The sequence below is a fragment of the Ochlerotatus camptorhynchus genome, unplaced genomic scaffold (assembly GCF_037179485.1).
Source record: "Ochlerotatus camptorhynchus isolate MF236.1 unplaced genomic scaffold, CSIRO-AGI_Acam_v1.1 ptg000330l, whole genome shotgun sequence".
In the NCBI taxonomy this organism is placed as follows: Eukaryota; Metazoa; Arthropoda; class Insecta; order Diptera; family Culicidae; genus Ochlerotatus; species Ochlerotatus camptorhynchus.
This window is the reverse complement of record NW_027040818.1, coordinates 5,967,422-5,987,633: the sequence shown is the minus strand read 5'-3', so window position 1 is coordinate 5,987,633 and position 20,212 is coordinate 5,967,422. Positions and strand designations below refer to the sequence as shown.

Here is a 20,212-nt window from a genome sequence, read left to right as displayed (position 1 = left end):
AGGCGACAAGGTCAACACGGAGGTCTACATCGGGATTTTAAGTAAGTATGTTCTTCCGTGGATCAAAGAACAGTACGGTCCGAAGCCAAATGTTGTATTTCAACAAGATGGGACTCCGTGCCACACCTCGAACCGCACTCAGAAGCCGCCATCCAGCCCCGATCTTAATCCGCTGGATTACTCAATATGGCGCGTCATGAAGGCCAATGCCTGTTCTAAACGCCACCGAGTACAGCAAGCCACAGAGAAACATTGACCCGTACCTGGAGAGAAATGGATCCAGTCTACATTATTAGAACCTGCCGTGCATTCCGGAAGCGTGTGGAGGCCTTAATTGCATCAAGTGGAAACTCGATCGATGATTAACATAGTTTAAGACTCTGAGAAACATCCCCCCTTTGAATAAATAAAAAAACTCGATAACGATATTTTGGATGATTTTTTTAAATTTTGACATTGCTTAATGGTGCAAACATTATCACGCATACGGTACGTAGCAATAGGTCGGGTGCAATCCACATAGACACTTTGAATCTGTTTGGACATATTTCGATAATACAGACATTATTGGAGTCTTGGTTTATATAATAGAACAAATCAACTGAACTCCAGGACGATTTAGGGAACCTAGAATATCCAGTATACATGGCAATTATTCGCATATATACGATTCGTTTATGATTTGACAACGAAAAATGCTATGTTCACATTGGAAAAAAAGGAAAATGTCTCACATTGGACAGAACTCAGGGAATTTCCGTGTAAATCCTGTGTGACTTATTGAATTGAAATCATTTCTCGATTATTTGCAGGGTGTTTGGTTTGAACCGGTAAAAAATTGAGAGCCAAATGAACAACAAAATTGATGACAGCAAAATAGTCCGAGACGGAATGGTTACAATTAATTCCACAATTTTTGTGACAGCACATCAGTCCCTTCGCGATTTTCGCGACATTATTTTATGCTTCCGCGATTTTCACGACTGAAAGTTTCTAATCCGCGAAAACCGCGCCTGTTGTAACAGCCCTGCAATTGATACCCAATGTTCAGAGAGGTAGACACAAATTCCAAACCTAAAAAGTTCCTTGGCCAGATTGGGAATAGAACCAACCGTTTCGTTAGCATGGTTTGCTTTAAAAATGTACGCTTTTACTGCCTAGGCTAAGGTAGGATACTACAATTCGATCAGCAATAAAATATCATAAATCATTTGTACGTAATTTTTCCGTTATTATGATAGGCCGTAAAAGGAACATGATGCTTCGACCTGTGGTTTTGTTTTGGCAAACAATCAGTATGCCGAACGATTTCATGGCAAACGGGGTAGCCGCCGCGGTATGATTTAAAATATTTCTTGACTTATTTGTTTAGTTTTACATTTTCCCAATGACTCCGTCACTGTATTGAGTTTGAATGGAGATGATCAATACACACGTAGCTCCCCATTTATCAACCTTCAATAAAACAATAACGAAAACAGTGTACGATAGTACTTACCAACATGCCGACATTCCGTGAGACGCGCTGCGGCCTTGTGCTGCTGATCATGTGCATCACCCGCGCTCTGTAGATGCCGAATCTTCGCTTTTATACATATAGCGCTCCACGGATGCACTTCTCTCGCTCGATTCGCGATGATAAGAACACACAAACCCCCGTCGTCGTGACTCATAAACCAACGAGCGGGCGCTATTCATGTTCTCTTTCCAAGCCACCCAGTAGCACAGTTAATTTTTCGCTCTCGAACACACACACCAACAATGGTCCGTCCAACAACGAAGAAAAAAAAACATCACACGGCGCACCTCATCGCGATCTATCTATCTATCAATGATTTTCACACCAGTCAGCCAGCCAGCAATGATTTGCACATGATGTAGATAGGTTGTAGATAGCGTACGGAGATACAATTTCAAGCTCAGTGCGGAAAAAGGGCAATTTCTCATTTTTTCTACCAAGCAAACCGAAAGCGCTACACACTCTTTTTCCAACCTAGAAATATATTTATCAAATAATTAAAAGCTTTTTCATCTTCCCATCAACTTTCCTTCTCTTTCTATCGTTCTCGGACCTGACTTATTATTTTAGGTCTAAATAGATAACTTACATCCCTCTCTCTCTCTTGCTCTAGAATACGAATCAATGCCTCCTCCACTCCTTCCGAATCATTCACTCGAAACAGAGCAACTACAGTACAGTTTGCATTACGTGTACTTTATTCAACTATTTTCTCCTAATAGGTTTGTTTTGATTCATCGTTTTGGGAAAAAGAAATAAATTAAAAGCAAACTGTAGCAGTTGTGCGTGCTTTATTTTCGGTTTCTTATTATTCTTCCGTTTTACTACTAGCGAACTTTCAACACTTGACTTAAAACGATCCCGATTGATTAATTTAGCAAATTATTAATTTTGTTTTTTCTCTAAATACGATAATAAAACCTATGCAAGTAGCCAAAAGTAGATAAAAAAAATTTCTTCCAGTGAGACTTTGTTCCTAAACAAGAATGACATATAAACAAGTAGTGAACTGATACCTACTTCTTAAAAACCTAGAACTTTTCCTTCTTGCTGCGTCGTTGAATTTACTTTTGTTTTATTTTGTTTTATAGACATTACTCTTTTAACTACGATTTGTTTTCCTCATCATTACCGTGGAAGTTAACTAACAGTACTTGTAAACCTTGTATATTTTGTTTTTACGTGTATACATATACGATATAAAAAGGATGAATAAAAATTGGTGCGCTTATAACACTCTGAAGGCACTTACTGTTAACTGTTAACAAACTTTTGGCTTACGCGCTCGCGCTCGAGTTGCTTCTCCCCTATCTCTGTCTTCTTTTTTTTTCCTCCCTATTTTACCACGCTACTAAAAGCTGCCCCATTGATCTACTCTCGGATTGTGTGGAATTAGGTAGTAGCAGTGTGTAACTATTTTTCGTTCCGGTAGTTTTGGCGATCCGGCGTGAGTTGGGTTTCGAAAAAAAAAAAACAAAACAAATTGAAGCACAGAGTTCGTTTGCAGTTTGTTGTGGGTGTGTGCGTGGATCGTGAAAGAAATAGTACAACATGACTATTGCGTGACCATGTATCTCCTATTTTCCGTCGTGTGTTGCTGATTGCTGCTTGCTGTTGGTTTCTGGTGGATTTGTGTTGTGCGCTCATCCTTCCCTTCCAGGTGCCGTCGTTTCCGTTCCTTTGGGTAAAGTAGAGAAGAAAAATAGGCTTGGGTCAATGCAAGTAAGTGCGTACATAACAGGGTGGCCAGTGAATTTTAATTTTAAAGCTCCCGGTTTTTTCCCGGCTCAAATTAAAAAAAAATCCCGGTTGTTAATATTCAACAAAAAACGAAATTGAACGCATTTTTAAAAAGGCGACCAACTTTAAATTTTCGGTAGTTATTTGTAAAAAAAAAAACAAAAGCAAAATTACAGAAAATATTTTTTAAAGCTGAAAGTCAAAATTGAACTCTATGAGTCACTTAATGTATTCCAAACAAATAATTGATCTTTCGAGATACTTTTAAAACTCAATTTCAATCACTTTTTTTAAAGCTAGATACATCTTTGAAATTTCCGGAGTGATTTGAGATTTGGGCGTAATTGCATTTGTAAACAAACAGGTCAATCGCCGATTTTTCGCAAGTAAAAGCTCAATCTCAAAAACTAATAACACTATCAGGTAGAGGAATTATTTCTCTATCATTCGGTATAGTTTGGTTACGAGATTGAGCTTCTGTTTGCAAGAAATCGGCAATTTACGTGTTTTTGTTTACAAAAGCAATTACGCCCAAATCCCAAAACACTGCGGATTTGTGTAGAGTCTGAAACTAGAACTTTTCTTCAAATTTTTCTTGATGCAAGATATGAAGAAAAAATAATTAAAATGTGGGATTTTGATAAGTTTTCAAGATCACAGATTTGAAAAAAAATATACTGTAGTCATAATTGTCAAGATTCTGAGACTAGAAAGCATTTAAAAAGTTATAACAAATAAAAGAACCAGCTATAGAATCTTGCGGACAAACCCTGGAATTTTTAGTAAAAATTAAAAGTAGTCAAAGTGTTGATTTCTTTTTTTTATTGGGTATCAATCTAGAGCTGCGTGACAGCTTAGTTTTCAAGACTTGACCCATTTGAATAAATTTTGCTTCTATCTTTGACAATACAGCAGAAGGACTATCCTATGTTGGCAGCTTGAACACTGGATTCCGTGTGTATTGTTTCAAGATAGATATGGAAAAAATGCTGTGACGTGTGCGCGTAGATACATCCGCGTAGTAATCCGATTAAATAAGAAAATCCGTTTCGAACGAAATATCTAAATTATGTAAGTTACGAAAACGGCGCGAATTTCGAAAGCCGCGCGAGACAACCGAAGCTAGAAAAAAGGCTTATTATTATTTAAAGAGTGCCACCAAAATAAATGTGATAGCCTATGTTGGCAAGTTGATTAATTTTTGTTTCCTCCCTAGATATTCTACTTATTTACCACTGAGCTTTGTATAAAATTAGTTTAATTTAAAGAATGTATCAATCATTTCAAGATTTCGCGACCGTACCGAACAAGTTCTATACTACATAAGCTCAAAAGCCTTTGACAAGTTCTATCGAATTGCGTATCACTTCTGCCTAAGCTCCGCAGACGGAGGCGCGTTGATTCTGACAGCCGCCAAAGGTTTAACCTGCACCAAAACCGCTTAAGAAACGACCTCGAGTCAGTAAAACCGTTTAGAGCTAAACATCTAAATTACGTAAGATATCGCGCAAATTACGAACGCCGCGTGAGACAACCGTAGAGAAAAAAAAACAGCTTATTATCACTTAAAGAGTGCCACCAAAATAAATGTGATAGCCTATGTTTTTTTTTTGTGTAGGCTCAATCGAATAAACTTTACAGAGCCAAGTTATCATTTTCTTTATACATTATAAATATCTTAAATCTAAAATTAAAGGATTTGAACCGATTACTCGCGGTCTTCTTGAGGTTAGTGGATGACAATTGTTTGGATCGGAAGAGGGAAAAGGAGATTTGGAATATGATTTATGATTAAAAAATTTCACTATTTCTAAAACATATACTTAATCCTATCGACGTTATATCAACTCTGTAATTATACAATTATTACATAAACAAATCTACAAAAAAAATACACACACCCATACAAAACACAAACTAAACACAAGGTTAATCAAACTTACAATCTATGGTTAATATTCTTCAAGAAAACATATATGAGTTGCATAAACTCCAGATCGCGTCTAGCCAAAATATCCCGAACTGGAACATTAGGTTGTCTACCTCGAGCCCGAAGGGAATCGTACAACTCGGATCTGACTCCACGGTGCTCAGCACATGACCAAATAATGTGATCTGCGTCCTGGTAACCTTGTCCACATTCACAGAGATTACTGTCCCCCAGCTCAACACGGAACAAGTGAGCGTTTAACGAGTAGTGATTGGACATGAGGCGAGACATCAGACGAATGAAGTCTCGACCCACATCCAACCCCTTGAACCAAGGACTCTTCGACACCTTAGGGATGATTGAATATAACCATCGTCCCAAACTCCCTTCACTCCAAATGAAGAAAAATTCGTCGAAGGCGATTTGTCGATCGTAAATATCGCCTTCCATAGCGCCCACCTTTGCAAGCGAGTCCGCCTTCTCATTGCCCGGAATCGAGCAATGAGATGGGACCCATGCAAAGATGATGACAAAAGATCTTAAAGATAAAGCACTTAGAAGCTCTCGTATTTTCATGAGAAAATACGAAGAGTGCTTTACCGGCCTCATGGAGCGAATAGCCTCGACAGAACTGAGACTATCCGTAAAAATAAAATAATGATCTGGTGCAAGTGAGGCGATCGTTTCTAGCGTATAATGTATTGCCGCCAGTTCCGCAACATATACGGAACAAGGAGCATGAAGCATTCGAGAGGCGCTATGAAATTCGTTATAAATACCAAAACCAGCGGACGCCTCTATTAATGATCCATCTGTGAAGAACGATCTTGCGGAATCAACTTGGCCAAACTTTGCAGCGAAAATTGACGGAGCAATCATGGAACGATGATGCTCTGGGATTCCGCGAATCTCTTGCGTCATGGATAAATCAAAATGAACAGAATTGTCGAAGTCGGAGAAGCATAAACGTTGAGGATTATGCTGTGAAGGGCTGACATCCTGTGTTATGTACACGTAGTACAATGACATAAAACGAGTTTGAGGGTTTAGCTCAAGAAGCTTCTCAAAGTTTGCAATCACCAGTGGGTTCATAATTTCACAACGGGTGAGGAGCCTGAGGGATAATTCCGAAAACCGATCAGAGAGTGGCAACATGCCCGCTAACACTTCGAGACTCATCGTATGAGTGGAGTGCATGCATCCTAACGCGATACGAAGACAACGATACTGGATCCGTTCCAGTTTGATGATGTGCGTTTTAGCCGCCGACTGGAAGCAAAAACTACCGTATTCTAAAACCGATAAAATCGTTGTCCGGTACAACGTTAGAAGATCTTGCGGATGGGCTCCCCACCACGTTCCGGTAATTGTTCGGAGAAAATTGATCCTTTGTTGGCATTTCCGCTTCAGATACTCAATGTGGGATCTCCAGGTGCATTTTGAATCGAACCAGACCCCAAGATATTTGAAAGACATGGAATGAGTGATCGGCTTACCCAAAAGTTGAAGCTTCGGTTGTGCTGGGCTATGCTTCCTAGAAAAAACGACCAACTCAGTTTTCTCCGAGGAGAATTCGATACCTAGCTGGATAGCCCAAGTAGACAAATTGTCTAAGGTATCCTGTAAGGGTCTTTGCAGGTCGGCCTCTCTGGACCCTGTCATAGACACTACTCCGTCATTTGTAAGTTGTCTCAACGTGCAGTTGTCACTTAGACAATTGTCAATTTCTCTGACGTAGAAATTATACAGAAGGAGGCTTAAACATGAGCCCTGGGGGAGACCCATGTAGCTAAATCGTGAAGCTGTAGAGTTTCCATGAGAAAAGCGTGGAGTTTGTCTGAAAGGACTTCAACCGATACTGAATCAAAAGCCCCCTTAATATCCAAGAAGACAGAATCCATTTGCTCTTTTTTAGCAAAAGCCAACTGAATTTCTGCGGAAAGCAACGCGAGACAGTCGTTCGTTCCTTTGCCCCTACGGAAACCAAATTGAGTATCTGAGAGTAGGTGGTTCGTCTCAACCCATTTGTCCAAGCGAAAAAGGATCATTTTCTCCAACAATTTTCGAATGCACGATAACATCGCGATGGGACGATACGAGTTATGATCTGACGCGGGTTTTCCAGGCTTTTTAATGGCTATAACTCTCACCCGCCTCCAATCATCCGGAACAATATTGAGCTCCAGGAACTGACAAAACAAGTTCAACATGCGCCTCTTAGCGACGTCTGGGAGGTTCTTCAACAAGTTGAACTTGATTCTATCAGCCCCCGGAGCCGAATTGCCACACGAAAGGAGCGCGAGTGAGAGCTCCAGCATTGAAAAAGGCTGGCTGATCTCGTCTGCAGAATTCGTCGTTTCGCGAGGAATCATCTGTGCCGGCACGGAATCAGGACATACTTTTCGCGCGAACTTGAGAATCCAACGATCTGAGTACTCCTCGCTCTCGTTGTTCGAAGACCGGTTACGCATCCTTCGCGCCGCGTTCCAAAGCGTATTCATCGACGTTTCGCGCGATAATCCGTCCACGAATTGCCGCCAGTATCCGCGTTTCTTGGCTTTTATGAGGCTCTTGAGTTAGCGTTCAAGAACCGAGTACGCTTCGAAATGTACGGGTGTTCCACGTTTCCGGAAAAGCTTAAACGCGTCGATAAACCTCAGTGCATTGCTGGTCCCACCAAGGGGAAGGAGGTTTGCTACGGAAAGACGTTCCTGGAACCGGCCGAGTTTGAACTTGAAGCGCGCTGTCCAAGATCAGATTGGAGAGGAAATAGTCTATGTTGGCAAGTTGATTAATTTTGGTTTCCTCCCTAGATATTTTACTTATTTTACTATTGAGCTTTGTTTCAATTTAGTTATTTTACTGCACGTATCAATCATTTCAAAATTTCGCGACCGTACCGAACAAATTCTAAACTACATAAGCTCTAAACACTTTTGACAAGCTCTACCGAATTGCGAATCACTTCTGCGTAAGCTCCGTAGACGTAGGCGCGTTGATTCCGACAGTCGCGAAAAGTTAAACATACATCGATGCATAAGAAAAGATCGATTTTACAGTCACGTAGGGTTTAGTTCATAGATTAACATTGACTGCTGTTTACAAATGTAAGTACTTAAACACTAAGAAATAAGTTAACTCAAATGCTTTAACCGCATATATCGGAGATTTCGCGTAATGAGAGAATAATATAGTTATCAAAAAAAACTCAGGGGAAAAAACATTCCTACAAAAGATTAAAAGTTATCAATTGTTACAAACCTCTACTTTTACTTATCACCTAAACTATTCCTCTCCTTGTTCATTTACTAAATGCTATTGGTTTGCTTGCGTTTTCTAATTGAGGTTCAAGACTAAATAGGAAGATTTATTCTACAACTTTAAAGGTTAGTTGCCTCCCTAAGCGGACCCCCCGCATACTAATTCTTTTGTTAATCTACCTAATGTTATTAGACTTTCTGAATTTTCTTATTTAAGTTCGTTTGATGATTATGATATCACATTAGCCTAATTTACTATATAATTGCAATTTCTAATTCACCTAATCAATCATAATCTTTGCTTTATTAACTACCTACACTTGTGCTTGTAATCTAAAGTTAAACGTGTTTCAAGTACTTTTGACTTTGACCTATATTTATTATATCTTAGTTCGACCCAGGTGACACCTTTAAGTGAATAAAATTATTATTATTTATCTTTATTAGGAGTGAATAAAATGCTTCACTTTGAAGTTAGTTTCCTAGCTGATTTTTAAATTACATAGGGTAATGCTTCAGCTATGCTCACTTGTTTCCACTATGTTGCACCACAAAAATACGTATGGGTATGTCACAATAGAAGCACGCTACAGTGGGAATCCCGAGCCATAGTTCAAACACTTATCCCAAATCAAAATGAAGCATATATAAGATTAGTTACAATACCATGTACAAAAATAGTGTTTATCATTGTTCCCTGAGTAATACCTCAATGAAAACAACAATGAAAGCTTGTCACGCAAATAGAAGGAACACTGTTGGGCACTTTCTGAAATATTTCAAAAGTATAATTCCCTTGCAAACCCAAATAAATCTATCTGCGTAAAAATAAATAAAATACGAGTGATTTGCGGCAAAACCCGCCAGTATCGCACCCAACGTCAGTGCCTATACGTAAGCGTACTACAACGCGGCTCTCAAACAAAGGAGTAACAAGTGTGATACTATCACTGCTTTGGTTTTCTCATGTATTGGTTCATCAGAGAGGGGAAGCTTAGTAATCCCCATTGCCTGCCCATGGCGCCATTCTATCGCGGCATGAGTCAGCAACGCCGGCCATAAACCTACCGTCTCCAATACTCCACTATAAAGCATGAAATTAAGCCCGCCCACCAACAACAAGGGGCAAAAACTAGCCAAGGGGTGGGGTATATGGCCTATATATTTTAAAGATTTCAGATTAAAAAAAGTAAAATGTTGTATCCAAGACACGACCGTAGATTTGACGTAGGATTACGAAAGATAGTTTTGATGTCACAGCAAAAGTAAAGCAAATATTAAATTGATTTCTTAACTCTTTATCAGTGAAAAAAATCCATAGGTTGAAATTCGGAAGCAGTTTGAGAATTCTGTTTTTGATGTGCTCTGTCGGTTTCCATGAAGCCAATCCTGGACGATGTGTCTGCTCTTACTTGAAGTCTTTAGTTAACTCTTTTATCAGTCATTTGTGGTCCTGAAAATTAAAATTCTTTCCTCGAGTTCTTGGAGATGATAGCGGTGATCTTGTCTTGTACCTGGATCGATTGGTGAACAGTTTGGTGAAGGGCGATGGCATAGTAGTCCTCAATTGATGTTCTTGGAGAAGGTAGAAACGGTGTTCATCCGGTGCATACAGATGATTGAGATTCTTTCAAATTATTGAAGGAACACTAGTCATTTTGTGAACTATTACAATACACCACGTCCTATCGATTGGCGATTGACCACTTTCATGCCGCGACCGACTTTGGTTTTTGAAATTACACCCTCAATGTTGTTTTACGTTAGATTCAAACATATGGGAACTGGCATCCGATTGATGATCTTGATAAATGTCAACAAAATTCTCTTTAACAAAGTAATGGTGGTCCTTAAAAGGACCATTTTGTTGTGGTGGTTGAGTAATGCTGAGCTATAAGTGTGTTCAACACGGATGAGGCTGGCGAGCTGTATGTTGTTTGGAACGTGGGTGACGCGCTTGGCATAGATGGTCCACAGCGGCTTACGACGAGCAACTGAAATCCGATCAGTAGTGGTGCAACTTCTTTGTTCTTCTTCGGCGAATGGACCGATTAGTGGGCTGTAGCTCGTGCTTGCGGGCAGCCTTTCGTCGTGTACAACGCTACGCGCCGAAAGCATTGATGATGACCACTGGACACCACCTCTCATCACACGCGGTGATTGAATAAACACCGTTCGGTGAGACCGGAGTGAATTCGATTTTTAAATCTCTGCTAGGGAAAGATTTGTAGATGACATTTCAATAGATTGACTTGTTTAGAATTAATATCCATCAGCAATTGACAGAGTTATAAGTGGTAAAAACCTAACCACTTTTCGTAACGCAATCGATTTTGGTTTTTTGAAATTACACCCCCCATATGTTGCCGAAAGACGTACTCCTAAAGGGCGAACACGAAATTATTGCGACACCGAAAATGTCATGCCAATTTTCTTATAATGTTTAGAATCAAACCAAAATTTTAGGGTAGTTTTATACATATATTTACTTCAAAAATCAAAAGAAAAGTTAATCGATGGAGCCTTGAGTGTAAAATTGAACGCATTTTCGCTTGATGCCCTCCATCAAAGTCTTTACAGTGTCATCCGGTACCAGTTTCTCAGTTTTTTTTCCATTTTCTTAACATGTCCTTCTCGTCTTTGACTGTCTTCTTGCTCTTCCGAAGCTCCCGCTTCATTATTGGCCAGTACTGCTCCACCGGGCGCAGCTCCGGACAGTTTGGCGGATTCATGTCCTTTGGAACAGAATGGACAGAATTGGCCTCATACCACTCCAGGACACTTTTAGAATAGTTGCATGATGCCAAATCTGGCCAAAATAGCGGAGCTTCGTCGTGCTGCTGCAAGAACGGCAAAAGGCGCTTCTCGAGGCACTCAGATTTGTAGATCTCGCCATTTACTGTGCCCTTTGTCACGAAAGGCTCACTCCTCAGTCCGCAAGAGCAGATGGCCTGCCAAATGAGATATTTGGAGGCGAACTTCGACATTTTCTTCTTCTTAAATTTGTCGTCCACATCGAACTTGCTCTTGCCGGTGAAAAACTCCAACCCCGGAATTTGCTTAAAATCGGCTTTTATATACGTTTCGTCGTCCATCACACAGCAGCCATATTTTGTCAGCATCTTCTCGTAGAGCTTCCGTGCCCGAGTTTTAGCCGTCGATTGTTGCCGCTCATCGCGGTTTGGGAAGTTCTGTACCTTGTATGTATGTAGTCCAGCTCTCTTCTTTGCATTCTGGACGTAGCTCTGCGACATGCCGATCTTTTTAACCAAATCACGGCTTGAGACGTCTTTTTGTTCTCCGGTCCCGGTTTTCTTCCAGCTCCTTTGCCGTGGTCCAACGTCAACCGCTCCTGGAACCGCTTCAACACTCTGGAGACGGTTGAATGGTGAATGTTCAACATTTTCCCCAACTGCCGGTGCGACAGGTCAGGAAATTCCAGGTGCTTGGAAAGAATTTGTTCTCTCAACTTGCGTTGGTTCACCTCCATTTTCGTTGAATCAAAAAACACGACTTCGAGTTTGACAGCATGTACACAATACACATCAATGAGAAAGTGTGCAAAATTTGGTTAATTTTTACCCAATGGTAAAAAAGTTATGCCCTGTTGAATGTGTCGCAATAATTTCGTGTTCGCCCTTTACGCTCTTGGACTAGGATAACATTTTGAGATTCTGACACCTCAAAGCATTGGTTAGAGTATTAGGATGAGAATGCAAAATGAGTAAAGGAAAACTGTAAAGAAATTCGATCGATAATTATAAAGGATGGCTGGGTAGATTTTCAATGGAATTTGAAATTTAGAGAAGTATTTAAAGAATACTGTAATAAGAACTACAAGTGGTTTCTAACGTAGTTCTGAAGAGATTATTATGGGGATTATGAGTAGAATTTCAGGGAACTTTTAAGTAAATCGGAAGGAATTCCGGAGCATTCTAAGGCAATTTTCAAAACGATTTAAAATTAATTAACCGCAAGGCAAACTTAACTGTCATAATACCGAACCAACCAAAGGCGTGTCGACTCTGTGACACAGCACGACTGTCTCGTTGCCGAACGGCAAGCTTGTTCACACCATCACCTCGCATTTTGCAGGTTCGGTATTATGACTGTTTGTTATGATACTACTACAATCCTGAGACTTCATCTAAGGCTAAAAATCTCTTTAATGTTGATCGATTCATTGATCAAAGAGTAATTCTGAGGAGAGCTGCAAGGAAAAATGGATAATTATTCCAAGAGCATCTAATGAATCATATCTTCAGGTCATTTTCAACAGAGATGGCGCTGTTCCGCTGGTAGGAAGTAATAAAAATATCTTTATAAAAATAGAGAAAAGTGATCGACAACTTAACGAAATTAGTCGTTAAGTTTTTTCCCGGATATTATTGTTTAACAAGCTACAATTAAATATAAACTGTATTTTCCCACACATTTTCTACCCGTTTTACTGCTAGTCTCATTAAAATCCCATGAAGTCAACATGTGTATTGATGGCACACGATATGTGATTTCCCTTTCACAGACTACAAAAGATAGTACCTAGTCTTGAAAAAATGTGGTACCCCTATTTATGCAATTTGATTTTCCGTCCAGGGGCGGAGCTTGGAAAGTATTTTTGACGCCGAATATGTGAGAAAGGAGGAACTCCAGATGTTAAACTAACTGCATATATAGAGGTACCATGTATGTTTTGACCGCACTGCCCCCTGTTAACAATTAACGGAACTAAGTGTATGCGTAATTTCCATTAGATGTCGCCATTAAGAACAGCAGTAACATCTGAAGGAAAATTAACGCAGAAGCATGGTAACTAGGGCTGGAAACTTTGTGCATGCATCTCACGACACTCGACAAAGAGTGTGTGGTTCTCCCATTTAGTTCGCACACTCTTTTCCAACTAATCTGTGAGAAAGCGATCCACACAATGAGCGGTACACTCGGTGCGGCACAGGGAGCGAATATAATACAACAAGCAGAATTCTTTGCAGACTTTGCTTACCACGACTGCATGCATAGGAGATGAAGAAGAGCATAACGAAGAAGAATTTTGTCTTTTTGCTGGGTTTCCCATTGAGTGGCGCTCCTTGCGTCCGACCTGTCGGAGCAATGGCAACACATTGAGCTTTGGTTGTTTCTGGGTGTGAGTCTGTCTTCTCTTCTCTGCTGCTTTACACTTGCGCAGGGTCTATGTCTATATAGATCAAAAATTTTATGCAGAATTTTGCTGAAAGAAAATTGTTAAGAAATTTGATGGAATTTCAAGAAGTTTCTGGAAGGATTTTGCAGGAAATTTTGATCATATTTCTTAAGCAACTCTAAGTAGTGTTCCAGGATATTCTAAAGAAATTTAAAAAAATATAAGGAGATTTTCAGAGAATTCTATGAAAATTGCAAGAGATCCTCTCAAGGGCATTTTTTTATGGAATTCTGAAGTGAAAAGGGATAGGGCAGTAATAATGGTGTACCTATAGTTGGGGTATGGGGTTTATGCTAGAAAAATAGTCGAAGACCTGATAAATTTATTTTTCATAGATAACTCTTCTAAAATAAAATAGATTTGCATACTTGCAACTTGGTAGTAGTTCAAAAGTTGCGGTAGTGTAATAGTGGAATCCATAAGAAGCCAATGCGTTCCACTAGGAACCAAAGTTATCAACTACCACAACTACTGGAACAGTATTCCTATTAATGGAAGACGAGTTTTTGAAAAACGTATTCAATTTAATCACAATGTAATATTTTGCTAGCAAAATAGATTGAAAGCGTATAAAAATTACATGAATGTCGTTATTTATATTTTAATAAATACATTTTCTTAGTACCTCCAATACTGGTTCTACTATTCCAAATTTTTAATGGCATACCAAGAGATTTTTTATAATATTTCAAGTGTACAAGTACAAAGATAAATGTAGAATGAATTCCAATATTATTTTTTCTGGAGGGAATTCCTATAGTGTTTTGCACAGAATCCTGAAACTTTATGGAGAATAGTGGGTACTCCCGATATTGGACAAAATCACAAGTGAGGGGAATCCTAAAAGTTAAAGTAATTCTCGATGATATTTTGAAATTATTCTAAGGAAATCCTTGTGAAATTCGTAAAAATAATCTGAAATAAGTTCCAAAGAAACAATCCAGTTTGGATTCCGTGTATAGAAATTCAACATTCAGAAACGCCGATTGAGTACAAATTTCAAGATCCTGGTATTGAAAAACTGTTCAAAATTATGGTGCTAGATTCAAGATTATAAGATTAGATCGGATTTTTTATATGTTAAAGTTCCAGTCAAATTTCCGGTTGTTTTCGATTCCCGGTTCAGTGGCCATCCTGCGGTTAGCATTCAACTCCATTCATCAAGCAGCACTAGTCTATCGTACACACCAGATCCATTCCGTGACCCAAGTCACTATCATGGTGATTCCCCGAGATTAAAGCTGCAATGAAAGTCAGGAGACATGTACTGAGGGCTAGCACGCAGCTATTCATGAACCATCCCTCGAAAGAACCAGCCCTGGCCTTCGTTTCTATCTTTGATCTGGACGGGTGCGATAACCGCTTCGGTCGTACGAACCAATGATGTGTCGACGCACTTGTTGGATAACATCTCCATTCCTGAGGACGACCAGGCACTAGAAATCAACCAACCTTTTCTGCCACTAGAGCTGTCTGTCTAAGACTACGATGACCAATTTTTGACCGTTCCACTCTTTACGTATTCTGACGTAAGCATCTACCCGATTCGAACCTTCCTCAAAATTGTCCTTTTCTCGCTTTCTACTTTTTATATACAACTATCAACTCTATACTTTCATCTCCTCATCGATCGTATCAAATGTCCACCTTAAGTCTAATATTTGACGATAAGCATCTCCAACTATGTAAACCGTTAGATTCACGTATGAAGTAATAACACATGATTAGTTAAAGTAATGGTACAATTGAGTGAATAGGTCTGCTTGGTGTGAATTGAAAACTAAATTTATTCGTTACTACATATTATCATGGCATGCTACAGCTTGTAGCTAATTCATCGGTTACTTCTCCATCATAAAGTAGATTATTTTAAATATGTTAATGACTGTTCCATGAATTCTCTGAACGTTCCTTCCATAAAGCCATTTTAAATTTACTTGAACTCTGCTTAGAATTCCCGTGCAGTTAACCTCAGAAATGTTATAAATTTTTGCTTAGTATAATCATAGACTTCTACCCTGAACTTTATTGCAAATTTAATTCGTATTCACCTCAGAATTTTCAAAACAAAAATCTATCTCAGAATACCCTTGAAACTCTTCTCAGAATTCCATTGAGATTGAACCCTCAAAATTCGATTCCATTAGAATTCCTCTCGGAACTTATTTCGAACTCTCTAGAGTCTCTTGTAAGTATCCTCTGAAATCACCCCAGAATTCTTTTAGAACTATACGTAGAAATCATCTTTGGAGTCAACGGGAGTTCCAGGGAATTCTCATCAGAGCTCTCTTAATCAAAAAAACACAGAACTAATTTTGAAATCTTATTAGAATAGGACCAAGAACCCTCATCCAATCATCATAGATTTCTTCTCAGAACTCTTAATAAAACGCACGTGGAGCACTACTTTCAACTGTACCGGTTTTTTCACCTCCGCTTAAGCCTTAAGCCTGGTTTAACTATATGGGTAAACCTGGTTTCAGATTTAAGCGGAGGTGAAGAAATTGGCCCTCCGAGCACTTAATTCTAGATGAGCTTTTCGTAGTGCAGACTCGGTATTCTTCTCTGAAATATCTTGGTGTCGTGCCTAGAAATTAAATTACTTGATAATTCTTCTGAAAAGTTTTGAAGGTATAGCATTTAGTTTCGGGAAAAGAAGCTATATTTTCCCCGATTTGTAATCGAAATTGAAGGCTTTTCCCAGTATTTTTCCTGGTGTTGAAAGTTCCTTGGTTCACTGGTCACCCTAGTTAAAATTTAGATTTTTTAACATACACGCATATTTTGTCATAACTACTGTAGACTTCCTTAGTGCCAAGTACTCAATTTCAACATTTTGTTGATATTAAAAGGTTTCAATTTATTTTGGTTGTGAAAAAGTGATTTTAGTGACCTTTGGATGTAAAAAGTGACTTTTTAGTGACTGACTTCAAAATAGTGACCAAGTCACTAAAAAGTGACCTACTATCAGTCCTGTAATTGATATTTTATCAAGTTAAAATCAGTTACAATGGAGCTGGCATTATTTGTTATACATATTAGCGAAAAATATGGCAATCTAAATAACAGAACTGTAACTAGACCTTTGTACGATCGAATTTCAGGATGGGGATGATATGCGATTACTTTGCTCAATGGGACAAACTGCCTTGATGTTGTTTTCACATTTTCATAATCCACGTAATATGAAATTTGATGCCAATTGATAGTGGATAACGTTGCTATCTTAAAATTGACGAAACTCCATATGGGACTGATATGCAATTATAGATATCGAATGTCAATTCCCCAAACGCCATTACTCCTAATGGCTACTTTCCCGAAAGATATTCTGCCTTCTGTTAACAATCGGTGTAATGGTAATGTGGCGTTCGGAGACGGGACATTCGGGACAATCATGATTGTGAATGAAAAATGAAATGTTGTTAAATCCAGCGTCAGCGATATCCTCAAAATACTCAGCAAACACACTCACCTAGTTCCACACGCGCAGGAAAGAATCCCACGAGCCGGTCGCCACGGCCATGCCATTATCGGTGACCCCTAAGCAGGATACGCGGTTATCGTGGCCGGCCAGGATACCGGCTCGTTCGGCCTTCATCGTGTCCCACACGTTGCAGTTGAAGTCATCGTACCCGGCCAGCAGTAGTCGACCGGATTTGGAGAATGCTACCGACGTTATGCCGCAGATGATGTTATCGTGCGAGTACATGGCCAGTTCCTGGTCTGCACGGATGTCGAACAAACGGCAGGTGGCATCATCGGAACCGGTGGCAAAAGCTTGACCGCTCGGGAAGAAGGCAACGGCATTGATGTCGCTCTCGTGTCCAGGGAATGTCTGCTTGCATTGGCCTTCACGAACGTCCCACAGTTTGGCAGTAGCATCACAGGCTCCGGAAACGAATGTCTTATTTTGGGGCGCTAGCGAAAGGGCCATCACGTCACCGGTGTGACCTTGGAAGGACGTGGACTGTTGACCGGTTTCGATGTCCCACAGGGCGCAAGACATATCACCCGAGCTGGTTACAATCTGATTATCATCCAAGAATCGGCAGCAGGATAGGTAACCCGTGTGGCCTCCCAATTCCCGAGCAATTCGTACGTTACCCTCGCGAGTTTTGAGATTGTAGATGGAACAGATGTTATCCAGGCCACCGCAGGCAACGTAATTCCCGGATGGAGCATATGCACACGTCATAACCCACGACGATCTGAGTGGAATTGCATGAACCTTGTTGGTGGTGTGTGAATCCCATACTATTAGCTTTCCGTCTTGTGATGCAGACACTAGGTACCGGGAGTCGCTACCCCAGTGCATAGCATAGATTTTGGCCAAATGACCTCGCAAGGTTCGCCTGGTTCTAAGCTGAATCCGCCCAACGGCCTCCAGATGGCTGGTGGCCTGCAGGATCGATGTGTCACAAGCTGCTTTCCGTGCATCTCGAATGGCATTTTTCAGCTGCTCCGCCTCAACTCGAAGAGCTTCGATTTCATTCATTTTCTTCAAGAGTGATTTCTTCGTTCCGACACACAAACAACGAAAAATATATGCGAATTCTAATCACACCTAGTAAACACCTTTTTTCTTCTCTTTCGCGTATTATATTCGGATTGTACAACTTTTTCTCGCTTGGCTACTATTTTTTCCAGTAGCTGCTCTCTGAACCAATTAACAAGCACCAGCGAGATCGAGAAAAACTCCACTAACACAATTATCACGCCGCATCAAAATGATCACCGAGTTTCGTCCATTACTTTTCATCAGAAAACAGTTGCTATATTTGTTGCTGGTGCTGCTGCTCGATCACAATCATCATCACCGTCATCAACCGCCCGCTCCGCTGCTGTTGTAGTCTTCTTCACATCAGCCGAGTCTCGTCATTGAGGTTTCCGCTCCGCACTTGCCACCCGCACAGCACTTCCTTCTTCCTTTTTCCTGACACCAGCCAGTCAGCCAACCAGCAGCGCAGCGATACAACCACCAACACGAGAGAAACGAACCAATTTACTCCCCGACCCTCCGGAATCGAATGGAAAAAAACGCACAAATTCCAGCCAACTCCCGGTTCGTCCAACAAACGCACTTCCTGGCCGATACGTTCCACCGACTTTCGCGACGTTTCCGAGACGCGTAAAGTGCCAAATTTTCCACGTAAAATAATTTCAAATCAGCACACGAATTTTACGACACACACCACTCGACTGTTGCTGGACTGGTTGGTTATTCGCTCCTATTTTTCATCCGACAAAAACTGACACTGACAGACAGACACTGTGCGTTGTGAACAACGACCGACGACGAGTTTGTTCTTCTCTTCGCTCGTCGCTATTTGCATTTAATTACGCGATTGCCTCCATTGGTTTTGGTGATGGAGTTTCTACCTATACTGTACGAGTATTATTTATTAAGTACGATTGCGATGATGAGGAAAAATTGGATGATCTCACACGTACATTCGCGAGCGCGAACCCCACGAACGATTCTACTGATTTTGTGATTACGGATGTTGAGTAAATATGTACGCACATACACACCGTTGTCGCCCTGTGCCGTTCGTAACGTAGCGCCGATCACTAATCCGACGGACCAGCTAACGGGATAATGTGTGCGTGTGAAACAGGCTAGAATGAACCAATACTACGGCAGCCAACTTAAAAGCAACAGATGATTGGGAGAATTCAGTAAAAGCTCAGCGTAGATGTCGCCACTGTATGATAATAACGTTGACCTAGGACAGGACATGTCCGCTCAGAGATAGATGCCTTCACTCAAAGATAAATTATATCAAAAAAGCTTAAAAAGTATGCAGATTCCCACTTCACCTTATTGAGTCCGAGCCATGATTACTTCGGCAGAATTCATGCATGAATAAATTCGAAATAATCTTTCCAGTCTTAAATTTTATTCTTTTTCTATACTGATATATGTATAATCAAAAAAGCTTAAAATTCAATCAAACATTATTAAAATTTTTAAAATTCAAGAGCAAATTTTCATTACGTCGAATGTAACAAAGGTAAACAAAGTCGAGCTATCAGTGTCAATCGATGCTCCTGCTATTACACTACATACTGTCTGAATATAGGATCACATCCCATTTTTAAAATTATTTACCAGTCAAATTGCTTTTTGACGTAATCACCTTCCGATCAAAATAGTTTTCGATGTTAGTTAAGTCACCCGATTTCTATGGAGATGCCGTTTGCCTTAAGTAACAGCGCAGAGAAACCAGTGAAAAGTGTACGTTCGTCGTTTCGATTTCTCATTATTAAAGTGAATAAATAGAACTGTTTGTTGCTTAAATGATTTCGGTAGTCCTAAAATGATAAATGGGCTGCACGTAAGGAGACGTAATTGATAATTCTCCCGAAGATCCTGGTAAATACACTTTGACTTAAGTAACAATAGGGGCCACCAAACGACGTATAATAACTTTTGACTCAAAAACCAGTATTTTTTAGCATGAAAGCTAGCTACACCGGTGCTACACTGCCGTACACCGAAATATTTTAGGGTGTAGATATAGAATGCACCTTTGTTTACAAACAAATGATGTTGAGCT

At 40.1% G+C, this 20,212-nt stretch overlaps 1 protein-coding gene across 1 annotated transcript; it reads right to left on the bottom strand.

The window, feature by feature from the left end:
• Positions 1-3,111: 3,111 nt before the first annotated feature.
• LOC135708313 (guanine nucleotide-binding protein subunit beta-1-like) lies at positions 3,112-18,949 on the bottom strand. The gene is made up of 2 exons (XM_065230312.1): positions 17,125-18,949; positions 3,112-3,197 (listed from the first exon to the last, which is right to left on the bottom strand). The coding sequence occupies exon 1, from the start codon at positions 18,145-18,147 to the stop codon at positions 17,125-17,127; it is 1,023 nt and encodes a 340-aa protein (XP_065086384.1). The 5' UTR covers positions 18,148-18,949; the 3' UTR covers positions 3,112-3,197.
• Between the last annotated feature and the right edge of the window lie 1,263 nt (positions 18,950-20,212).

What these genes read in the sequence shown, in the direction of transcription:
- LOC135708313 (XM_065230312.1), bottom strand. Translation starts at nt 18,147, where the DNA reads ATGAATGAAATCGAAGCTCTTCGAGTTGAGGCGGAGCAGCTGAAAAAT.